The sequence below is a fragment of the Urtica dioica genome, chromosome 11 (genome assembly GCF_054948205.1).
Source record: "Urtica dioica subsp. dioica isolate 48M chromosome 11, U.dioica_male_clone48M_v1_H2, whole genome shotgun sequence".
Taxonomy (NCBI): domain Eukaryota; kingdom Viridiplantae; phylum Streptophyta; class Magnoliopsida; order Rosales; family Urticaceae; genus Urtica; species Urtica dioica.
In genome coordinates, this window is record NC_142766.1 from 18,359,520 (window position 1) to 18,382,585 (window position 23,066).

General features: G+C 33.3%; 3 protein-coding genes across 13 annotated transcripts; all 3 read left to right on the top strand.

The window, feature by feature from the left end:
- The first annotated feature begins 6,815 nt into the window (after positions 1-6,815).
- Positions 6,816-7,712, top strand: LOC149381950 (histone H2A). Its single transcript, XM_089630274.1, has 2 exons — positions 6,816-7,165; positions 7,278-7,712. Exons 1-2 carry the CDS (start codon positions 6,956-6,958, stop codon positions 7,515-7,517), a joined length of 450 nt encoding a protein of 149 aa, XP_089486400.1. The 5' UTR covers positions 6,816-6,955; the 3' UTR covers positions 7,518-7,712.
- Positions 7,713-9,977: 2,265 nt separating this feature from the next.
- LOC149381951 (glycine-rich RNA-binding protein 4, mitochondrial-like) lies at positions 9,978-13,025 on the top strand. 8 transcript variants are annotated; one of them, XR_016301985.1, is made up of 6 exons: positions 10,167-10,415; positions 10,869-10,937; positions 11,020-11,126; positions 11,493-11,552; positions 11,742-11,850; positions 12,632-13,025. XR_016301985.1 is itself a non-coding variant. In XM_089629870.1 (5 exons), exons 2-5 carry the CDS (start codon positions 10,319-10,321, stop codon positions 11,538-11,540), a joined length of 321 nt encoding a protein of 106 aa, XP_089485996.1. In that variant the 5' UTR covers positions 9,978-10,148; positions 10,308-10,318; the 3' UTR covers positions 11,541-12,615. The 8 variants fall into 8 exon arrangements, 5 of the variants coding, with proteins under 5 accessions (XP_089485996.1, XP_089485997.1, XP_089485994.1 ...); XR_016301986.1 differs by having other exon boundaries at positions 11,794-11,850; XM_089629870.1 differs by lacking the exon at positions 12,632-13,025 and adding an exon at positions 9,978-10,148 and having other exon boundaries at positions 10,308-10,415; positions 11,493-12,615.
- A 6,190-nt stretch (positions 13,026-19,215) lies between these two features.
- LOC149381952 (ras-related protein RABE1c-like) lies at positions 19,216-22,091 on the top strand. 4 transcript variants are annotated; one of them, XM_089630144.1, is made up of 9 exons: positions 19,216-19,237; positions 19,562-19,666; positions 20,557-20,629; positions 20,722-20,822; positions 20,957-21,022; positions 21,270-21,367; positions 21,472-21,534; positions 21,641-21,733; positions 21,816-22,091. In XM_089630144.1, exons 2-9 carry the CDS (start codon positions 19,594-19,596, stop codon positions 21,891-21,893), a joined length of 645 nt encoding a protein of 214 aa, XP_089486270.1. In that variant the 5' UTR covers positions 19,216-19,237; positions 19,562-19,593; the 3' UTR covers positions 21,894-22,091. The 4 variants fall into 4 exon arrangements, with proteins under 4 accessions (XP_089486270.1, XP_089486269.1, XP_089486266.1 ...); XM_089630143.1 differs by lacking the exon at positions 19,216-19,237 and adding an exon at positions 19,266-19,369; XM_089630140.1 differs by lacking the exon at positions 19,216-19,237 and adding an exon at positions 19,270-19,369 and having other exon boundaries at positions 19,531-19,666.
- Positions 22,092-23,066: the final 975 nt, after the last annotated feature.

Sequence of the window (23,066 nt, forward strand, 5' to 3'; positions counted from 1 at the left end):
TACCCGTTGCCATTCCTAGTGGGAAGACAAATATCACGTAAGCTATTACGTATTGGGAGTTTTAATTTGAAATTAATATATTTGCACAATAGTTTTAATTTGAAATTAATATATTTCCAAAATAGTTTTAATTTGCATAAAACTAGTAAAATAGTCTGAGTTTTTAAAAAATCCTCAAATGCCATGTGTTAATAAATTTATTGCTCATGGTCATGGATATATGCGTCCACAGGCACGAAGCCAGCTGTAATTGAGGGGGGGCTTTAACCCCCCTTCAAATTATTTTTTTTTTTTGCATTTTTTACCCACTTTTCATTTTTTTTTACAATTCTTTACTCTTAAAATTTACAAATTAGACCCCCTGAATTTTTTTTTACAAATTAGCCCCCCCTAAATGGAAATCCTGGCTTCATCCCTGTGCGTCCATATATCAAAAGCCGGAAGAGGGACACAAAAAAGACATAAATATTGAAGATAAAAAAAATACAAAGTTAGAAAACAACTTACAAATTATAATTGTCGCCAACAAAGTCTCGTAGTTAAAAACTGTTGCATAGTTACTGATGTTGTCATTCATAAATTAATATATAACTCTCACTCGATTGAATAAGCGACTTTTCACAATATTCATGTCAAATAATACTCTTTCAATTGTTGTTTTAGCAATCGAAAATATTAATGCAAACGTTATAAGCAAAAATATCACCGGATACACTTTATACTTCTTTTGTCAACAATTTTATTAGCAATATCTTTAATCTTTTTCAATCTATCAAATTCTCCGTTGAAACGTTGATAAATACATTTCATATACACTTATCATTATGAATGGTAACGGTATGGGTCCGGGTCCGGCCGGGTCCACTTTTATAGTTCTCCGGACTTGGTTTAAAAATAGACTCGTTATTTGGACCCGTTTACCCAATTTTTAGAACGGACCGGATAACATGTATACCCGCTAGGTAAACGGGTAGAAAAGTGTCGGACTCGTTACCCGTTTATCCGGTTAAAATTTTCGGGTCAGGTAGACAATAGACTCAGTAAACCCGTTTACTCGTTCGAATTACCAAAAAAAAAAAACACACACACACACAATCAACAATCTTATTAAAAAAAATCAACCAACAATCTTAAAAAAAAACAGCAATATTTATAAAAATATATATATATATATATATAAAAAAATAAAAAATCTTAATACCATCCAAACAATTAAAATAAATTTGAAATTTAAAGTTCACAAATTACAAAACTATGTATGTGATCATGCTTTAAATTTTTTAATGGAAATAGTTGAAAATCGAGTTCATCTTCATGGCTACTCCGTCATAACCCTTGACAATGTTGCATCTTACAAAAATAAAATCATTATAGCAAGATTATATGATATTCTAAACACAACTATTATAAAAGATAAGAGATAGTTAAATAATAGTGGTCAATTAGTTAGCTAATTATTGTTTTTTGGTTTAATTAATCTTTCAAATCATAAACATAATTAAAAGTTTAATGGGCAAGGGATCAATTCATAGTAAAAACAATTTTTTTAAGTGTTAAGTTGTTTAAAGGCGGGTCCTGGGTAGACGGGTACAGGTCCACCTATTCCATTATCCGGACTCGCTAAAATCTTAATAGGTCTTACCCGTTTATATCGGGTAACGGGTAACAGTTTAAATTGTCATCCCTACTTATCATGTCCTTTAAGCTTGAATCAAAAAGAGCTCGTTTTTGATATTTTTATAATAGTTTTCTTATTTTATGGCAAGGTTTTAGCCTTTGGGGCATAGTGGAACAAAGTCTGAGCAATTTGTGGTGATTTGAAGACCTTTCGAATGAGCTAGTGCGAAATAAGAAACACGGCGATCTCTTCTCCGTAATTTTGAGATTTTGAATTGGCAATAATATATTAAATCTTTCCACCATTCAATATAGGTTTCTTTTAGCTTTTAACGTTTATTTATCTTTTAGAGTTAGACATTGGAGCAAGAAGTTGCGGTCAATTCAAAATCGTTACGCGTCGTCCCCAAAATATTCCGACATCATGCGGCTTGTTGATCAACAAGCGTGGCGAGCTTACCTTTGAGCCATGCATTATCCATGGGAAAACATGAATGAAGTCGCTTCTCTTGATGACCCCGAAGACAATAAGAGCAATAGCAAAAAAAAAAAAAAAAACCATAACCACTTTTAAAATCTTCGCCACAAAACTCTCATCCCTATTTTTCGAGTGCCACGAACAACAATTTGGTCCTGATAACGCCGTTTATCCCTTCACTACAAAACCTTTCTTGCGCCATGAACCACCCACTACTCTGATCTCGAGATAGAGTAGTAGCAGCTCTGGTCTTCCTATGAACGCGAGTGACATGGCAAAATCGAAAGTTTTTTTTTTCTTTGATTTCTAACCATGTTTCTTCATCAGCCATTAGCCAAGGGTCCATAGTACTCCGGAAATCACCCTAGATCCTACATAAATGAGTTTAGCATCTAACAAACACAATTTTTCCTTATTTTTAATTTTGTTTGGATTTTTTGACAACTTGGTGCTTATTCTTCATCTTCAACTAGTTTATTCTATTCTCCGTCCATTAACTCCTTTGATTATGTTTTTGTTTATGCTTTTGTTTTCATGTTTTTGAATTATGCACTAGATTTTAATTGGAACGACGATGTAGCCCGGACCAATGTAAATACTTTGATGATTATCTAGTCAATTTATCTATCGTCTTATTTGCATTCGTGTTTGCTTGATTTTAAGTCGTGCTATATATCGTGTTCATTGATAGCTACCTTTGAATTTTTATATAAGATTGTTTACTTTCCGAGATAGGTAAATAATCGTGATTTTACTATAACCATCATTGTTCGTCTGGGTTAGTATAAAAGTCTATGCGATAGTACACTCTTTTGAATTATCGTTCTCATTGCATGTGATTGTTTAATAGGACTAGAAGTCGAGAGAATAATATATATCAATTGCATAGGTTTTACAAAGCGCTCGAAAGATAAAATCAAATATTTTAGAGAGAATGAGATTGGTAACATAGGAAACGAGGCAACTGTAGATAAAATAGGGATGCTCATCGTAGTCTGTATGTGGTGAAGTCATGACCTGTTTTTCGCTTTGATTACACTTTTTTTAATTATTGCTTGTTGTCTTTAATTTTATTTAAGTTTTCCATAATATTCAATAGTCAATTACCTTTTAATCAATTCGCAATATAAGTTAGATTAATATGCTAGTGTTAACTAGTCCTCGTGGGTTCGACATCCTTACTTATAAATCTATATTACTAGTGCACTTGCGTCGATATTTTGCAACAAACGCACATCAGGAATACATTTTCAAGTTTATCTTCAAGTTTCAAGAGCTCAATAAGAGAAAACACTTTATATAAAATTAAGCGAGACGGGTCAACTTTTAGTTATAAATATCAGAGAAAGAATCATAGGACACAAACATGCTACACAAAAGAAGCTCAGTATTTGCCCTGGTGAAACGATCATTCAACTCTTGAAGTTGCATATCGCTAACATAATAGAACAAGCCAACAATATTAGTTGCTTGTAGTTGATGAAACATATCACAACATTTTGTTGATGCTTGAACAACATTAATGACACTAGCAATATTGATAAATAGACTTGCAAGTCTAATGTGTTTTCTAGCTATCGCGACGATGGCAAAGCTAGAGTTAGTGAGCAAAACAGTGAATATAAAAAAGCAAGCAAATTCTCAATCAAAATAAGTATTTTAAATCCATTGATATTTCTTTGTATATTACTAGCTACATCGTAATCTTGTCCATGCAACCTAGTAATGCTCAAGTAATGTATAGATAAAACTTCCAATTTCATCTTAAGCGAAAGAACTATTGTATTAATACTGTGTGCAGTATCGATAGAACGCTAAAAACTGGATTGTTTTTACTCACCCACCTCAATACCATATCCATTTATTCTTTCATTGAAATATCACAAGATTCCTCCAATGAAATAAAAAAAAATATGCACCGCCTATATGTTTTTTTTTATGATATCTATTGTTTTCAAAGTTTTCGTTTTTTGTCTTCATTTATAATATTGTTTGGTATGCTCGAAATGATATGCTAATATGTTCAAACATATATAATAAATGCTCAATCGTGCTATAATAACAAATGGCGATTGAGCATTTTTCACTAGTACAAAAAAGACTTTTGGGTGCGACTTTTTTCGCATCCAAAAGTCAATTTTCGCACCCAAAGATATCTTTAAGTGCGATTTTTCCGCACCTAAAAGTCTTGGGTGCGAAAAGTCGCACCCAAAAGTCTTGACTTTCGGGTGCGACATTTAGGTGCGACTTTTCGCACCTAAAAAGTCATCAAAATCCATGGAAAAGGCGGGTAAAAGAGCATTGGGTGCGACTTTGTCGCACCCGATATTTTCCCGCCATGACCATTGGGTGCGACTTTTCGCACCCGATAGTCATTTGTGGGTCAAGAGAAATAATGCTTAAGATGTCGCTCTATTATAAAGTGACTTTAAATCTTTGAAAAACGTAATTATTAGCAGTGCTTTAGTTGTCACATGATTTAAAAGTGACTTCGATTTCCGGCGCTCGTCCTCGGTCGGCGTGCTCCGGTGACTCGCGGTGGTTCTCTTCGTCACATCCGGAGCGTGCGCGGTAGAGTTCGGGGCTCGCTCGGGTTGTGGTGGTAGCCGAGCTATTCCTCTGCGAGCTCACCTCGCTCTCCTTCTCAGCCTTTCTCTTGCTCGATCCCTCTTCTTCGGAATTGAGGTGAACACTTCTTCTTCTTCGTCGTTGTGTTAACATTATTGAAACCCTAATTAAGATCTCGAGACATAAAGAAAACCCCAATTCGGAATCGATTTAAAGGCCAAACCCTAATTTGATTACTTACCTTGGATAAGTCTCTCTCCCTCTCTCTCTCTCTTTCTCTCGATTGGGATTCTCCGTCCGACTCTCGCTCTGTCTCTTCTTCGTTCCGATTGAGGTTAACAGCAGTGAGGACCGGAGAAGATGAGAGATATATATAGTGAGCTGGAGAGAGAGATAATGTGAGAGAGATAGAGTAGGATAGAGAGAGAGAGAGAGAATGAGAGAAGACTTATCGGCCGGAGAGGCTGTCGGACCAGGGCGGAACGACGGGCGAGCTTAGGCGGCGAAGAGGACCAGAGAAATCGAGAGTGAGAGCGTGAGAGAGATAGAAAAAGCTAAGACTGAATTTTTTTTTATAACATGACCTAGAATTTGGGTACGACTTTGTCGCACCCAATAGACCTTTTGGGTGCGAAAAGTCGCACCCAATGGACCTTTTGAGTGCGAAAATTCGCACCCAATGTTTTGACCGGTCAAAATTTTATACAAAAATGGGGAAAAAGACCGCTTAAAACTTTTGGACTTTTGGGTGCGATAAAGTCGCACCCAAAAGGTAACCTTGATTTTTAGATGCGACTTTGTCGCACCCAAAGATATTAATGAACTTTTGGGTGCGACTTTTCGCACCCAAATTTAAAAAAATCAGTGAATTTGTTTTAAAGCTTCAATGTCTTTTGGATGCGACATTTCGCACCCGAAAGTCTTTTTTTGTGCGACTTTTAGGTGCGAAAAGTCGCACCCAAAAGTTATCTGCACCGAAAAGTTGTATTTGTAGTAGTGTTTCTTGCTGTCCCGAGCATTCAAAAGGATATTATAAATCAAGCTAAAGAACAAATTAGAGGCCAACATGTTAGCCACATTGTACGACAACTTTACTTATGAACATTAGACGATAAATTAGATACATCCGACAAAATGGAACCAAACTCATTTTGAAAATATAGTGTTTTCTCAAAAGTTTGAACAACTTTCTTAGCAGTAGACTCCACAAAAGCAAAAAGGGAAAACACTTCCAAAGTCCATTATAAGCCGAGGTGGAGAGCGAGAGGTTCAGCTTCTTTGATCGTGACTTTGTCCGAAAGACTTTAAGCCAATGCAACCATTACCAAACCAGAAGAGTTGCGAATGAAGGCTCCGATACCAATGCAATTTGACGATTTTATAATTGATGCATCGATATTGAGCTTGTAATGATCACAACTTGGTGGCATCTATCTATCTTGGAAACAATCATGTCTGGGTTCAAGACCACTGGTCTAACTATGAGTAGATGACATTCTAGATTGAACAGATTATACTTATCGATGAAAAATTTGACGTCCACGAGATAATCTAGTATAGATTCTCATAAAAAATTTCAAAGAGTCTTTTATTTTTAACATTTCAAACGAGAAATAAAATAAAAAGGAATACAGAGAAGTCATTTTTATTAAGGGTTTTACACAGTAAATAAGATTATTTATATGTACAGTAAGTAGTTATTGCTTTAGTAAGACAACGGTTTCTTATTAAAAAATTAATTATGGTTTAGATATTTAAAAAATTAAGAAACTTCTTTTGATTTAATATGTGTAATGATAAAAAAAAAATGTGATATACATACAAATAGATGAATTCTAGTGCTATTTAATTTTAAAAACGTTACGACCACCAGTTTTCGCCTAATTTTAAAAAGAACGTTTGGTAAAATAGGATTTGCAGCGGGAAATGTAAAAAAACAAAGCATTAACTTACCAAAGTTTGAAAAACGAGAAGAAAAACCAAAAAACAAAAATGATGTCCTATTGGTCAGTTTCAAACCACGCGGATCGCATAGTAAACAAATCACATCCGTCGATGGATGTCCAATCCAAGGGTCCATATCGCTCGATCCCATTTCTTCATCATCCCTCTCTCTTCTCTCTCCCACACACACACTCGGTCTCGGTTTCACAATCTCAGATTCCCACTCCTATAAGAACACTTTACAACGCTTCTACCAAAATCAACCGCTTAATATTTTCCGATCTCACTCTCCATAACCTCAACGCAATCAAAGCTCGTCTCATCTTTTGTCTTCTTCCCTAGTTCGCCATGGAAACCGGTGGAAAGATGAAGAAAGGAGCCGGAGGAAGGAAAGGCGGAGGGCCAAAGAAGAAGCCAGTCTCGAGGTCCGTGAAGGCCGGTCTGCAATTTCCGGTCGGAAGGATCGGCCGGTATTTGAAGAAAGGACGATATGCCCAGCGCGTCGGCACCGGAGCTCCGGTCTACCTCGCCGCCGTCCTCGAGTACCTCGCTGCTGAGGTGACTCCTCGTCCTTAGGGTTTATAATGAATCCTTTCGGATGAATGTGATTGAATTGCGAATTTGTTAAAAATAGCGTGAAATCAATGATTCTGATTTGTGGTTCGTTCAGGTTCTAGAGTTGGCCGGTAATGCCGCGAGGGACAACAAGAAGACCAGAATCATTCCGAGACACCTTCTTCTCGCGGTGAGGAACGACGAGGAGCTCGGAAAATTGCTCGCCGGAGTGACCATCGCGCACGGCGGTGTTCTTCCGAACATCAACCCGATTCTGCTGCCGAAGAAGACAGATAAGGCGGCGAAGGAGCCCAAGTCTCCGTCGAAGGCCACAAAGTCTCCCAAGAAGGCTTAGTTGACTAATTAACGATGACTCGCGCTGTATCTATATCTGCCTTGTTTTTTTTTTTTTTCCTTTCCTTAGCGATGATCTTGTTGTTTGTGTAGTTAAGAAAGAATGGTGCAAGTTTTTGTATTTTAGGGTTTTGGACAGCGATTTGCTGTCCTTTGTGCTTGAATTCAATGGATGGAGAAGACTTGTTTCTGTTTATCTTCGAATTGTGTTCTTTATTGTTTGTGTAGTTTAGCTGTTGCAGAGCCACATGAATCCACCGCTGTTAGATCTTTGGCACTGAAAACCCATTGCATTGTTTCGTTGCCAGCCCAAACAAAACTGTACAATTGTGGACTAAACGCAACACTATTTTCAAGTGTTGTATTATTTTGAAAATAGTTCCGACGGTTGCTATTTCTAAAAATACCAATACTATGCAAATAATTTATGGTCAGTTTGATTTTTATTCCCGTTAGCCATTCTTCAGTCTATTCCGTTTTGGAGTCGTACCTTTCAATGACCAATTCTTTGGTCTTCAAGATTATAGTGTTATGGAATGGTGTTAGACATGGATACATTTTTTAGCAAACCGTAAACAACCATCCAAATCTAGTTTATCACGGTAGACTTGCGAATCAAAAAGTATGAAGCAAAGGACTTTAGAATAAAGTATCTACTTGCATGTTGAAGCGCATATCTTGATCTGCTCGCGTGAAGCACTGGACTTGACGAGTCCCCGAGCCTAAGTTATATGAGTGATATTAGTCGTGAGCTTTTCGACCATCCGTCTTATCAACTCATGTTCCGAGCCATGCCTCCTAGTAAAATATGGGTCCTAAGATGGACCTAAGAGTGTGCCTCAAAACCCTTTTCGGCGTCCAGTAGCGACAACGGTTCCGAGCTTATTGACAACGGTTGCTCTTTGGTTGGGTATTGGGGCAACAATACAGTCACAAGATGGCAAAGAACACACGTTGATGTCAACTCAATAACGATTAAAGAAAACAAAATTTCTTCTTACACGGAATCTTACGTTTATTAGGCTAAACTCAAAATAGAAATTATGGAGAAAATAAGCAATCAAACTTGTCAATCTCAAGCTCTTGTTCATAAACTTCCTTAAGCACGCATTATAAACCAATCAACATTAATCACAAAGTATTCCTAATCACCAAAGTCAACTTTAAGACTACTAACCTACTAACTATAGTTTCAATAAAGATATGGATATAAACGAAAAACTCTATCCTTGCTTGATTGTTCACTTGACTAATTCAAGTGTTATTCTACAGAAAATTATGATATTAAGTATTGATGTTATTAGAACAAGTTAACTTTATATCGGAGAGTCCATTGATATAATCATTACAAGAATATCGATAATTGATGTTCCACTCATGCCAAATAGGGTGTAAATTGCCATTACACCCTTTGAGGCATACATAAGCCCTCATAGTATGTACTTTACTGAGCGTTAGCGAAAGACTCATTCACAATCATATCAAGAAAGTGCTTGCAATCATATGTAATGAATTTTTATTTCTTAAAAAAATGAATGATATTTAAATTGTCACCGGAATGACAAACAACGGAGAACTTAGCCACACTTAGTTTATAGTGTCCCGAAAAGGTGAGAGAAAGTGAAAATAAGAAAATGAAATAAAAAATAAGAGGAAAAATAATAATAATATATTGTGCTTGAAAGTCATGAAAATTATGAGAGAAATATAAATATATAAAAAGTGAAAATTGCGAAAATAGTATTTTTGAAGATGTGAACAATTATTATCTCATATTTTAAAAAATAATTGTTTACTATTTTAGATTCCATTGAACGTTTCATTTACAAGGAAAATAATCTCGCATAATTTTTTACATTTTTTTTCTTTGATCAATTATCTACGGAAAAAACGATATATTTAAAATGATTTACAACATGTATCTTAAAAAATATAACCCTTACTATGTTTGTAATTTTTCTAACATAAAATGAGAAAAGAGAAACACACATAAACCTTATATTTAAAAATTTAGATGAATTTTATTTTCCGATTTTTGACGATAATGAAATCTCCCTCCTTGTAAAAAAAATTTCCCACCAATTTTGTTTGTTTTTTTTATAAATTTAATTTTCTGCAATCTAAAGTGCATACAAACTCATGTCGGGCGTTCGGAACAGTACCTAATGACAGTACCGATTCCGCGTCACCATTTGCGCATCACCATGGAAATTGGCAAGGTGACTTTCGACACTTGACAAGTGAGAGTGGGTCAGGTGACTTCCGACACCTTCCAATTTTTTGATGATTTTTTAATTTATTTATATTTATTTTAAATATGGATTTTATGATCAAACAACCGTACTGAATCAAAAGCCCAAAAATATTTTTCTTTATCATTATTGAAAATTTATATTTTCATTATACCTATAAAAAAATATCAATATCCGTAAGGTAAAAAATTGCCTTTACAAACACCATGGCCGAGGGAAAAAAAACCTCGCTCGGCCAAACACTACCCAAGAAGTCCTATTTACGTAGGAAAAAACAAAATTTCCGCCACGACTATTCACCGGACTAGTTAAAGAAAAGGGTATATATACATCCCTGCCGAAACCCATTGTTGTTTCAGGTTTTGAAAACTCATCGCCAGGTTTGCCCACATAGAAAATTCGGAAGCCTTTTCATTTCTCTTTGCCTTGTTCGACTTTCGCATCGATTCCATAAAGCTCAAACCAAATTTTTTATAATCTTCTGATAGTTATGTATATGCGATTTTATAGTCTGCAATTTTCTATTGGTGTGAATTTAGGTTCTTCGAGTATGAGACTCCTAAATAGCGAGCTTCTTCTTCCAGCCAATTTTCCACTGGCAACAAAGATGTGGAGACGTTTTTCTTGTAGCAAATTGTTCGTTGCAGGTATTTTCGATTCAGTGCGCTTTTTTCCTTTTCCTTCGATTCGATGCATTTAGATTTTGTTTTTCCTAATTATGTAAGCTGATACCATTAATTTTTATAGTTGATATTGATTGTTTGAAGTTTGAACTTTAAAGAATTAGCTTCAAACTTGGAAATGACTCTTTGTTGGCATACCATTGATCTTCTTGCTTTGACATACAAGTTTTAGAACATTTATAAGTTTGACCTTAAAAACTAGTTATTGGCAGCCTCAAGAGTTACTTACTATCTTTTAAATTTCATAAAACTTGCATAGCTTCATTTGTCTTTTGCAATGTTTGAGCATTTTGATCTTTTATGCAATACTAAGATTTCTGAGTTCATTTTCTCTTTAGTAGCCTAAATTCTTTATATTAGTTATTACGGTTGATTGTGTTGTAATTAGTTTGCTCGTATTTCTGTTTGGAGATGTAGGTCTATCGCATGACACCAATGAAACCATATTAAAAAAGGCTTTCGAACAGCACGGCGAAATAATTGAAGGTAAAAAATGAAATATGCTTTTGACATTCTATACTAAGGTCTTGTTTTCTCAAATGGAAAAACTCTGTTATATGGATGGCAGTCAAAGTAATTTGCGATCATACGAGTGGGAAATCGAAACAATATGGCTTCGTTCAATTCACTTCCGATAGTGCAGCTCGTAAGTCTCTTAAAGAAATGGACGGTCAGGTAATTTTCAAAAGTATCGAACTTTATTCGTTTTTTTTTTCAAGATTTTTTATGTCTTTGTAAGGACAGACAGAAAAACCAACCTCGGATAATTTTTTTTAAGAGAAATTGCTTAATTTGTCACTAATTTTATAACATTTTCCCACTTTCCACCAAAAAACTAATTTTTCCCAAAATGCCACCTCTATGTCAACAATGTTGATATCTATGTCAACAATGTTGACATCTAAAAGTGAAGGGAAAACATAGATGTCAACATTGTTGACATAGATGGTGACATTTTGGGAAAAATTAGCATTTTGGTAGAAAGTGGGAAAATGTTATGAAATTGGTGACAGATTAAGCAATTTCTCTTTTTGTAATCAGTTGCTCGACGGAAGGAATATCAGCGTGCAATTTGCCCACAATGGATAAATATAATCTCCGGTATAGTTTTTCTATTTTAGTTTTATAATATATTTATAGTACAATTTTGTGCTTATTTTGATTATCTTCAACGCTTGATCAAATCCTGGTACCTGGTATATAGTGCTGTATAGCTGTTTCCATTGAGAATAGAGTTGAATCAAGAGACACGATTATGATATGCTGAACTGTTGATGTTATGCGAAGCAGATTGATGATGTAATGTCTGTTAATGCTACCGAAAAAATATACATGAAAACAGATGGGAAGAGTGATACGACCCAGCTCACCGGAGATCATATCGAATATTACTCTTTGAGTGAGTTTCGGCTCTGTAGAAATTAGGAAGAGAGTAAGTGAGAGTGGCGAATAAAAAATTAGAGGGAAAATAGAATATCCATTTGATCAAATTATAGCTATGGCTGTATCAAAAAGAGAAAGCTCTTGAATAAACCATATGCACAAGTATATGCTTATTCAGAGTCAAATAATCATATATTTGTTCATGAGTGGTTTCATGGTCGTATATATAATTCTTCTCAAGGATATATATATATACATATATATAACCACACACACTCTTCTGCAACTAGATGTCGAACGTTTTAATTTTTAATGCCCTTTGTAAAATGCAAGAGACAACGGAGAAAAACATCTGTTAAAAACTTGATGACTCAATAGCTTTATTTGAGCTTTAAGTATAAAATTGAAAATATTTGATTTGCAATCGTCAATGTATCGACAATACGAGGTGCTTAGCTTAATGACACTTTTTGGAATGAAAGTTCCAATGAATGCTTAGGTTGTATTTTCTTCAACAAACATATAGTATTTCGTAAAAAAGGTATATATCTCCCTTAATATAATAAGTATTTATAAATTTTTACTCTTCATATGAACCAATTTGAATCTAAACGTCTTGCAGATGTAAGTTTGGAGGGAAAAAAATTAAAATACAGTTGTAAGTAATTCCTAGCTTTGATATAAAATAAAAAAAATTATAATCCCGCCGCTTGATTAGAAACGAAAATCATCACTCCATCTCCACTTTTTCTTTTTCGTTGTTCTGCCTATCGAACTCCTTGTTGGCTTGATCACAGACATCGGTGAAAGTAAGCTTGGATTGTAGTCATTTCGATTGCCTTTTCTGAAATCTCCGAGCTCTTCTCTCCATTCTCATGTCGCACCTCCGTGGGTCTTTCTCGCATCGTTCGGAGTCAGAGTCCTGTCTTCGCTGCGCACAGTGGGTCTTCTCTGCCTCACCGTCTTCACTTTAACTCGTCACTGTCTTCACCGATTCTTTGGAGTTTTTTTTGTTGGGTTTTGATTCTAATGAATACAAATATGGGTTTTTTTGGGTGCTCTGTAACTGTTATTTCTGATTAATTGATTAAATTCATTGTTAATAGCTTGCGTCAGTCTATTGATTTTGGAGCTCTAAAGTTAGATTAAACTCTTTGGTATATTGACTTGTGTTCAATTTCAATAAAATATCGGCGTGTGTGGAAATATACGTTGTCTCTTGCAGTTCATGAAATCATTTGTTTTCGTTGTAAGGTCTCAATTTCAGGTTCATACATTGAGATCGATTCATGGGGCTGATACCTTTTTTTTTTTAATCCTGAACTTCCATCCAACGTATAACGCTACTAACGCGCAGCTCACAAAAAAATTGAAGACAAAAAAAAGAAAAGAAAATTAAACCAATTAAGGTAACCGAACAAGGTGTCACTTGAGAACCATCGAGACCTAAAACGCAGGAATAAACCTACTCGGGAATCGCCGAAGCGTCTCCCTATCTCGATATTATTCCAAAAAATTTCGGACCATTGAGGTGAAAACTCAGTTGACAAGCTAAAATTAGAATACACAAAACAGAACAAAAACAACCACCAAAGAAAAACACCATAACTAAAAAAACGAGTGAAAATACTACAACTTCTCTAACCACTTTCATCACCAACCCCACTCCAACGCTATCCCTCATGGGGCTGATACTTGATCTAACGAAATGAAGAAAATACATATTTACAAGCATTGTCATTTTTTTCCCCTTTCATTTGTACTATTTCAAATCCATGAATTTTACATAAATGTCCCCTGAACTTTTATCCATTTAACAACGTGATCCTTAATTTTATTTTTCTTACAATGTCACCCTTGAACTTTGACAATCTTACAAACTTAGTCCTTCCGTCTATTTTTCTCAACAATCCATCCATTTTTGCCCATGTGATTGGCATGTGACTATTTAAACAGGGACAAAATTGTAAAATAACAAAAAAATATTGATTTTGTAATTATTTAATATTATTAAAAATTATTATTTATTATATAAAAAAATAAATAAAAATAAAATAATTATGTAAAATATGAATTTTTAATAAAAATGAATTGGAAAAATGAATTATTATTTATTATTAATTTTCTATTATCGTGAGAAAAAAAAAAGTATAATGGAAATGTATAAAAATAAAGTATTAAAAAAAGACAACAAACAAAATGAAAAATGAAATTTTTTAATTTTAATTTATAAAATAATTAAATAAAGGATATATAGGTAATTTTAAATATTGAAGTTGTAATATGTCGATTACACAAGTTAAAATAGACGGAATATAGAAAAAATTTGACGGAATGACTAAGTTTGTAAGAATATGAAAGTTTAAAGGCGACGCTGTAAGAAAAATAAAAGTAAAGATCACGTTGTTAAATGGTCAAAAGTTTAGGGGGCATGAGTGTAATTTATCCATTTTTATTATCATTTGTATTAAGTGTGCTTTTGTAGGGGCAATATGTGCTTTTGAACCTAAAAAGCTATTGTGGCTTATCTGTAATTCCTAGAAGGGATTCTTTGATTGAGCCTTATTTTTACATTCAGGGGAAGCTTTAACTTACTGTTGACCCTTAAATTTGTTGGCATTTCCGTGTATCTACAAGTACAACGACCTCTTTCAAATGGTGGATGAAGCTCTTAGTCGTGTTTTGTTTCCTCTTTGTTTTTGTTGTTGTTTTTTATTTATTTATTTATTTTTAATTTTATTTTATCAATGCATACTTTTATCATTGAATTGCTGCTTCTCTTTCATAAAACTGATGTAAACATGGCTTTAAACTCTTCCCTTTAACAAATAGGGCATACAAATATTGATTTGGTATAATTTCCATTATTTATTTTAGGCATTATAATTGAAGTCTACCTCCACTAGACATCAAAGTTGATTAATAATTTAATATACGTCTTAATCAGCTTAACGTGATTTGTGACTCCTTTTTCTAACATCACAGCATTTAGACTTGTAATCAAGTTCCATGTCCACCCATTTTATATATACTAAAATGAGGTTAGCAAATAGTAATCTTTTCTCCCAACTAATGCACACCACGTGGCTGCAATACTTGTAACGTTTTCTTCTTCAATGGTTTAATCATTTTATTTCTGTACAACATTTTTTTATGATTCTATATTGTTGTTAATTTATCATGTTTTATCTTCTTGGTTGCCCCAATGTAACAAATGTCATTTTGCCCGTGGAAATACACTGCCAATTGTTACAAAGCTGAATTGACGTGTAGTTACTTTTTGATGCACTTATAATGAATTTCAATTTTTTTTAATTATTATTATTTGGAAGATGTTATATACCTGTCCTAACTTAGATAGTAAAATAAAGATGAAACGACGGCAAAAGTCCATAAAATTTTCAAAAACAGTTAAGTTAGTCCATATTTTTTTTTACGGTAAAAGTCCTTAATGTTTAGTTTTCCTAATTCTGTAGGTCTCTAACCTCATTTTGGCGTTAATATATAACGATGTTAGGTAAAAAAAATGTTAGTTTTGACAAAATATATTTTAAGTCAAAAATTAAACAAATAAAAGAAATAAAAACGTGTGATAAACAGTCCTTCCGCGCACGAAGCACCGGAGTTGAGGAGCGTCGTCGAAACCGAAGAAACCCGAGGAACCCGCGCCTGGTCGGAGGAGCCTGCGCGTCCACCGCCGAAATAAAGAAGCTCCGATGGGCTTAGGATGGCGTTCTCCACCAAGCCCGACGAAGATGACCCCCGACCGAGCGCAACTTCCAACCCCAAAGATTGTTCCTGGGTTGAAGAAACCAGACGGGAGAGGAGAGGAGAGTTGGAAGAACTCAGAAAAGTCGATTTTACCCCTTGGTTCAGTAAAACCAACGAAAGAGAAGAAGTGGGATGTCGATAATTTTACACCTTGGTTCAAAAAAGTCAATAATTTGTTTTTATTTCTTTTATTTGTTTAATTTATGACTTAAAATATGTATTTAGTCAAACTAACTTTTTTTTACCTAACTTCGTTACATATTAACGCAAAAATGGGGTTAGGGATCTACGGAATTAGGAAAACTAAACATTAAAGACTTTTACCGTGAAAAAAAAAATAGAGACTAACTTAGCTGTTTCTGAAAATTTTAGGGATTTTTGCCGTCATTTATAGAAACTTATTTCATCTACCTAGCTAAATCTCCATGTTCTAGAGTTTGTTGCAGCATAACATATTCGTTAGCTCCTTAAGATGCCCACGTTTTATTATTAACCATTACCATTCTTACATGCACACAAAAGACGAGATATTTTTTTATTTACATATGTTGCTTTTTATTTACACAAAGACGAGATATTTTTTATTTACATTCCGGGAAATTAATTTAAAAAAAAAAAACCAATCCAGATTACTACTAACTCACATTAAACCTAAAATAACAGACATAAACAAAATTTTCAAAAATAAACTTTGTATAAATAAATACAAATAAACAAGAAGTTTCTACAAACATTCAAAATTTAACGAATGATCTTCATTCAACAAATATTAACAGGAAAGTTGATCAAAACATTCAAAGTTTAATAAATAAACCATATTCAACATTCACGCAACATTCCTTATTAGATGTTTATTTCCCTCTAAGAATTTGCAATTAAATCATTTGAGTAGTGATTTTTGCGATTATTGGTAACTTTTTTTTTAATTGGAAAGTCCGCGAATTGAATATTGAATGTATCTCACGATTGACTCATTGATTAATGTTTATTTCTTGATTTATTTTATTTGGAAACGGGGCTTTGAGATACAAGTACACCTTATCCATCGAGTCTCGTTTATTTTGGTAAAATGGTTAATTTGCAAAATTAAGTAAACATTGGCTAGATTCTAAAACTAAGTTTGCGTTTGGCTATAGTGCCCATATATATGCGTTTATATTATTTTAGATATATAATAAGGTTTGATCTAAGTTGTATGACTACCGATATTTATATCCCCTTATCATTTTTATTTACGTGCAATTCATTATTTGTTATGCAATATATATGTCCATATGCGACATACCCATCATAAATTATTTTTCTTATTGTATTTATGTTGTTTATATTAATCAGAACAACTCCAAACAACATCAAATGTTTGCATCAACGTCCATATTGTGTTTCTTAACTGTTATAGTATTAAATTTTAGTCCAACTATCTAGCGGGTTAATCTCCAAGCAAAATAAAATAATAAAATTAACGGGCTGATAAGATATATGAATTAGACTTATCCGACATAAGAGTATCTTTAATGATTTCTTGCTTAATAATTGTAGGGATTTGCTTGTAAATATCAAAAATATTTAGCTAGTTGATTAATCATTGTTTTGCATATTAGCTATTGATTTAGCTAAGTAAATCTAAGCAAATTGACTCTATTAAGCTAATTGCTTAATTATTTAGCTCTAGAAAAATCTATGTGACAAATAGAACTAATAGATTTAGTTAAACCATTAAAGATGTTCTAACATAGGATATACACACACTGACACACACACATATATATATATATATATATATATATATATGTATATATACTTCCAAAAAGATATATTGGTCCAGTACAACCAGTTTCTTTTAAAACACAAAAGAACCTGGTATATATATAATCATTATATATTATAAATAAGTCTCACCAATTATACACTGTCTCGTCAACGCATAACGATCAAAACAGTATACAATTTACAGCAAAAAGATAGACAATACAATTTTATTTTTTCCTTTCTGTAAAAACAAACACAGAACTTGACTGATTGGTTGAAGAGCCGTAATATATATATATATATATATATATATATATATATATATATATCAAACTACGCGAATATAATATATCTCATCCTGTGAACTCGATCTGCCAAAGGGACTTAGTTGCCCAAACCAACGTGATAAAAAACATGCCTGAGATCATCATATGATCTTTTGGCTAATTAATCACGTGCTTTCTTCTCCATCTTCATCGTCTTCACCGTCGATCTCGCTGCGCGCCATGAAATTTTTCACCACGGAACTGGAATTATTATACTTCCATTTTTTTTTTTTTTTGCAATAAAGAGGGAGGTAGAGAGGGAGAGCGAATGGAATGATTTCAGAAATTTAAAGGAGGGAAAAGAAATATTAATTTAATTATTTTTTAGTTTGTGGGGAGAGTATCTTCTAAGCATATGCTCAGAGCATTAAGTTTTGAGATGGCCCCTTATTTCCCACTTTAGCAGGTTATTGTTTTTTCGGTCTGAGAACATGGGATGTGTAGTGTAGCCATAAATAAAAAGGTAAAAAGGGATTAAAAGAAAATAAAGTTATGGGTATTAATTAGATTTGCACTTGTGTCAAATATTTTATGCTTTTGATTGCATTTGTCACCGTCAGTCTCTTTTGGACTGCGTGATTTTTTGTCTCTACACGTGTTAAGCTCATTTTTTAAAGCATAAAAGCACTCCATAATACGTAGATTAGCTAAACCCTAACGAATCTTTACTCAAATTTCTAAAAATAAATAAACAAATAAACATCCGTGCTTGTTTTCTTTTGCTGTGTTAGATTAAACGAGAAACGGTTTTACAGCCAAATAAGTGTCGTTTTTGAAATATTGAGTTGTCGTACGATGAGATTTATATATGAGAAATTTTTTAAAATGTCACGCGATCTTAATCTGTCAAAGAACTAAATTTGTAAGGGAAAGTTAGTATCGATAAAACGAACATAATATGTGTGGTAAAAATATTAAAACATATCAGTCTTGTGTTTGAGAAATAAAATTTACGTTCAGGAAAAAAAAAAAGAAAGAAAGAATATTTTTATCTTATAATATATGTACGGCTTCTGTTAATAAATTAATAAAGCAGAGTTTCGGAGTGCTTCTTGAAAAAAAAAAAACCCAATTTAGAACGTGAAAGCTTTTAAGAGTACTAAATCATAAAAATAAATTAAATATATATGTGACGATAATAAATATAAAATGCACCAATTATGATTTTTAGTTCAACTTGGGCTGTACTGGACTAGATTAATTAAAGTTGATCCACCAATCATATTTTAATTTAAACATGCACATTATTTGAAGAAGCACTTAATTAGTAGTCTAACAATAGTCCAAATTAGATTTCCTTTGCAAAATAGCAATATCTTGTAGCCACAATTCGACAAAAGAAAAAAAAAATGTTATCCTTTTTTCTGTCATTTACAGGTCACGAGAGCTGTACACGAGACATGCACATACCCAGCTCAGCTAGGTCGAATGTTTATCTGAAGAGATATTTAATAATGGTGAGTGAATTTGATGAAGATGAGATCAATGTAACAGAAACAAATATTCTCAAAGGCCCACCATAAGATTCCATTATCACATCAAGGGCTTATTTACATAGTAAGTAAGGTGTCAAATCAAATTGTAAGACCTACCTGTTTATGTGCAATTATGTGGAAAGTTGTGATTAGTTAAATTTGAAGGTGGAAGTTGGAGGCAAAGTAAGTAAAGATGGCCAACACAGAGAATGATGTGAGTGGTTGTTGGTAGTGGGAGATATTGTGTCTCTTTTTAGTGTCTAGTGATTTTGATTTTTTTTTTCTTTTTCTTTCTCTCTTCTTCTCCGATCTGGTATTTGTGCCTCTCTTTAGTGGCTTATGATTTTGATTTTTTTTTTTTTTTTTTTTGGGCAGATTTCAATGTAAAATGTGTGTTCTATTCCAGAAAAAGAGACGAGAAGTGTTTCAAGTTCAGCAATGGCTGCTCCACCGGCAAGGACTCGAGCCGATTACGACTACCTTGTCAAGCTTCTCTTGATCGGTGATAGTGGTACGTAATTTTGAATTCCTGTTTTTTTTTAATTGCGCTGATTCGTTTCAAATTGATAATATTTGTTGGGAATGCTCAAATATTTGTATCGGTTATGATTGCTCTTTTGTGAAGTTTAACTTCTTGTTGAATAAATTCTAAGCTTCTTTTACCTAATCAAATTAAGTCTCAAATATAGCTACAACATTTTCTTTGCATTTTTTTCCCCCATAAATTAGGGCGCCTAATATGATTGGCTTATAAATTAAATAAATTAAAAGAAGATTTTGCTTAATGTATTGACTTACAATTTATATAGCTCTAGTTTTTTTTTTTTACTGCATGAACTGTTCATGCAGATTTCCGAAATCATGCATATATAAGGTGTTTGATCTAGATGATTGGTATATGTTTTTTGTGTACAATATATATAAATAACGGTGTAGACACTTATACCGTGATTATCTAGCTGTTTATCCTGTTGCAATTTGTTGAGATTTGTTGGAATTCAAGGTTTTTACATAAACGAATTTGGGGAAGATGAGAACTTTAGATTGAACCTCAATTTATTCGAATGAATCAAATCAGTACATGATATCAGCTTATATATAGCTGTGAAACAGACTAAACAAAACGACACACCGTTTGCATACAAAAGAAACTACTAAAAGCTATTAAACGACACCTAAGAAAAGAAACAGAACAAAGCAGGAAATCAGAACAAATAAGAAAAACGACAGACTTTTCTGACGTTCCAAGAAGATTGAATTACGATTTAAATAATCATGACTCTGTTCTATAATTCAAAATCACCTCTATTGCATTACGAAATAACTTTGAATGGTCATTAATCACAAATTAGTTTGATTGTCACAGCCTTACAACCTTGTTTAACATTGCTGTTCTTGCAGGTGTTGGTAAGAGCTGTCTTCTTTTGCGTTTCTCAGACGGTTCTTTCACCACCAGCTTCATCACAACCATTGGGTAATATTATATCTCATAATATTCTTAAGAGTAGTGTTTCGTCATAAATAAAATTTTGTTACATCCATAGCTTTACTCTTGCTTGTTTATAGGATTGACTTCAAGATAAGAACCATTGAGCTCGATAGCAAACGGATAAAACTTCAAATCTGGGATACAGCTGGTCAAGAGCGGTTTCGTACTATAACAACTGGTAATTTTTCTGATGATTTGTTTCATGTTATGGTTCAACTTGTTTGAAATGAATATTGTTGCCAAGATATCATGCAATGTAATATTTGTGGCAGCTTATTTTTTTAATTTTTTTTGTATTTTTCAAACCTTCAGCTTACTATCGAGGAGCCATGGGGATATTGTTGGTCTATGACGTCACTGACGAGTCATCGTTCAACAGTAAGTACTTGTTTTTCTCTTATTATCGCGTTGTCTACAAAAATGATACGTATCAGCGCCCTGATACACTCACAATAGGTGGGACCCACACTTGTGAGTAGCGTTGACGCATATCAATTCTCCTTTGTCTATTATGCATCTTTTGATTGAAACTTATCGGTTTGGTTGGTCGTATTGATCGTCACGTTCACTAACCTTTATTTTATTTTATTTTTGCTCAAAACACTAACCTTTATATTTAATATAGACATTAGGAACTGGATTCGCAACGTTGAACAACATGCTTCAGATAATGTTAACAAGATATTGGTTGGGAACAAAGCTGATATGGATGAAAGCAAAAGGGTAAGTCAAGTCACTTATCATGATCTCTCAAAATGCTTTAAATTGATCATCTTCTAAGTCTACTTGTATTTGCTTTGTCATTGACCATGACATGCTATCTCTAGGTTGTCTCTACCTCCAAGGGTCAAGCACTTGCAGATGAGCATGGTATCAAGTTTTTTGAAACTGTGAGTAAAAGAGAGTAGAAGAAAAATTAGTACATATAAACTTGATCACCCTCGAGGATCGGTAAAGTGGGTTTGCATTGAATATTTGAAACTTTGCTTCTTGCAGAGTGCAAAAACCAATCTAAATGTCGAACAAGTTTTCTTTTCAATAGCAAGAGACATAAAACAAAGGCTCACTAATACCGACTCAAAGGCCGAGGTATATTCTAATTGTTTTAAAAAAAATTACCGTATGGTTTTGGTTGAGATTTGATCTTAACCCGATGTTTATGTCGTCTCAGCCTACAACAATCAAGATCAATGAACATGCTCGTGGGTCTACTTTAGCAACGCAAAAACCTGCATGTTGTGGTTCTTAGGATGACTAGAGCTTCCATGATAAAGAATATTTGTTATTGGAAAAGAGAAAATTAAAGAGCCTATCTGTATGATAATTTGATGGATGTTTTGTACTATTTTTCATTCTTTGAACTTGTTCAAGTATATGTGAGATTATGCTTTTTATTTTTATGTTGGAATTCGTATTGTGGCAAGTGAACCATTAAAGTGTTCTGCAATTTTTTTTTTTTCATTTATAGCTTTGTTTTATTTGAATTGTTTGTTACAAACCTAACACTGTTATTAAACAAAATTTCTTGGGAGGAAAGGTCACATGCTTCGATTACAATATGACTCTCGAATTTGGAGGTAAAGGTGTCATTACTCAGGCCCGTTCGACCCGATCCTCATATAAAAAAGCATGGGTCGGATCTACGCCTAGATTTTATTGGGTTCGAATAAAAGAACATTTTTTAAGTTGTAAACAATAATTTTTCTTTAAGTTATATATTATTTACTGTAATTGGGTTGTATTTAACTTTATTTAATATTCACAATTTTTATTATAAAAAATAAATGTTTATCATTTGAAAAAACGCTATGTTTTAAGATTTGTTTGTTTGTAAGTATTTTTCCATTCATACTAGTATGGAACATTTAAACTCATATTACAAACAAACAAAAAAATTAACTTCAAAATAATAGAGGCAAATCGCTATCTCGTTGATTGAACTCATGCCTTCACGCAAGATGAGACCTCACACGCACCACTCATGAGTAGTGTCTAAAAGCTGAAATTTCGGTTAATTATATAATTTTGATTTACTTTTTAACTGGAAATACTCGGTTAAAATTAACCGAAATTTTGGTTAAAATTAACTGTACAGTTAATTTAACTGATTAAATTTTAAGTGAACTTACGTTAACTGGAATAAAAAATATTTTTTAAATATTTAAAAACTTACAACATTCTTTAGTGATTGTTTGGTAAGAAGGAGGGAAAGTAAGGTGGATGGATTATTTAGGATGGAAGAGAAAAGAAAGGAAAGTGATGGATTGTGGTTTTTTCAAAAGTTGATTGGTATGATGACAGGAAATATTATTATCCATTCATTTGTTGTTTGGTATAAAAAAAAATATAAAAAGAATAAATAACATTTATATATTAAATTCCATTTTTTACTCTTATAAAATACCAAATAACTGCCTATTTT

Bases quoted from the DNA above. Each gene is read 5' to 3' on its own strand.
- LOC149381951 (XM_089629868.1), top strand. From the start codon at position 10,259: ATGTATATGCGATTTTATAGTCTGCAATTTTCTATTGGTGTGAATTTA. The intron at 10,416-10,868 runs GTATTTTCGATT...TTGGAGATGTAG, and splicing joins TAGCAAATTGTTCGTTGCAG to GTCTATCGCATGACACCAAT. The intron at 10,938-11,019 runs GTAAAAAATGAA...TATGGATGGCAG, and splicing joins GCACGGCGAAATAATTGAAG to TCAAAGTAATTTGCGATCAT.
- LOC149381952 (XM_089630144.1), top strand. From the start codon at position 19,594: ATGGCTGCTCCACCGGCAAGGACTCGAGCCGATTACGACTACCTTGTC. The intron at 20,823-20,956 runs GTAATTTTTCTG...TCAAACCTTCAG, and splicing joins GTTTCGTACTATAACAACTG to CTTACTATCGAGGAGCCATG. The intron at 21,023-21,269 runs GTAAGTACTTGT...TATTTAATATAG, and splicing joins TGACGAGTCATCGTTCAACA to ACATTAGGAACTGGATTCGC.
- LOC149381950 (XM_089630274.1), top strand. From the start codon at position 6,956: ATGGAAACCGGTGGAAAGATGAAGAAAGGAGCCGGAGGAAGGAAAGGC. The intron at 7,166-7,277 runs GTGACTCCTCGT...TGGTTCGTTCAG, and splicing joins TCGAGTACCTCGCTGCTGAG to GTTCTAGAGTTGGCCGGTAA.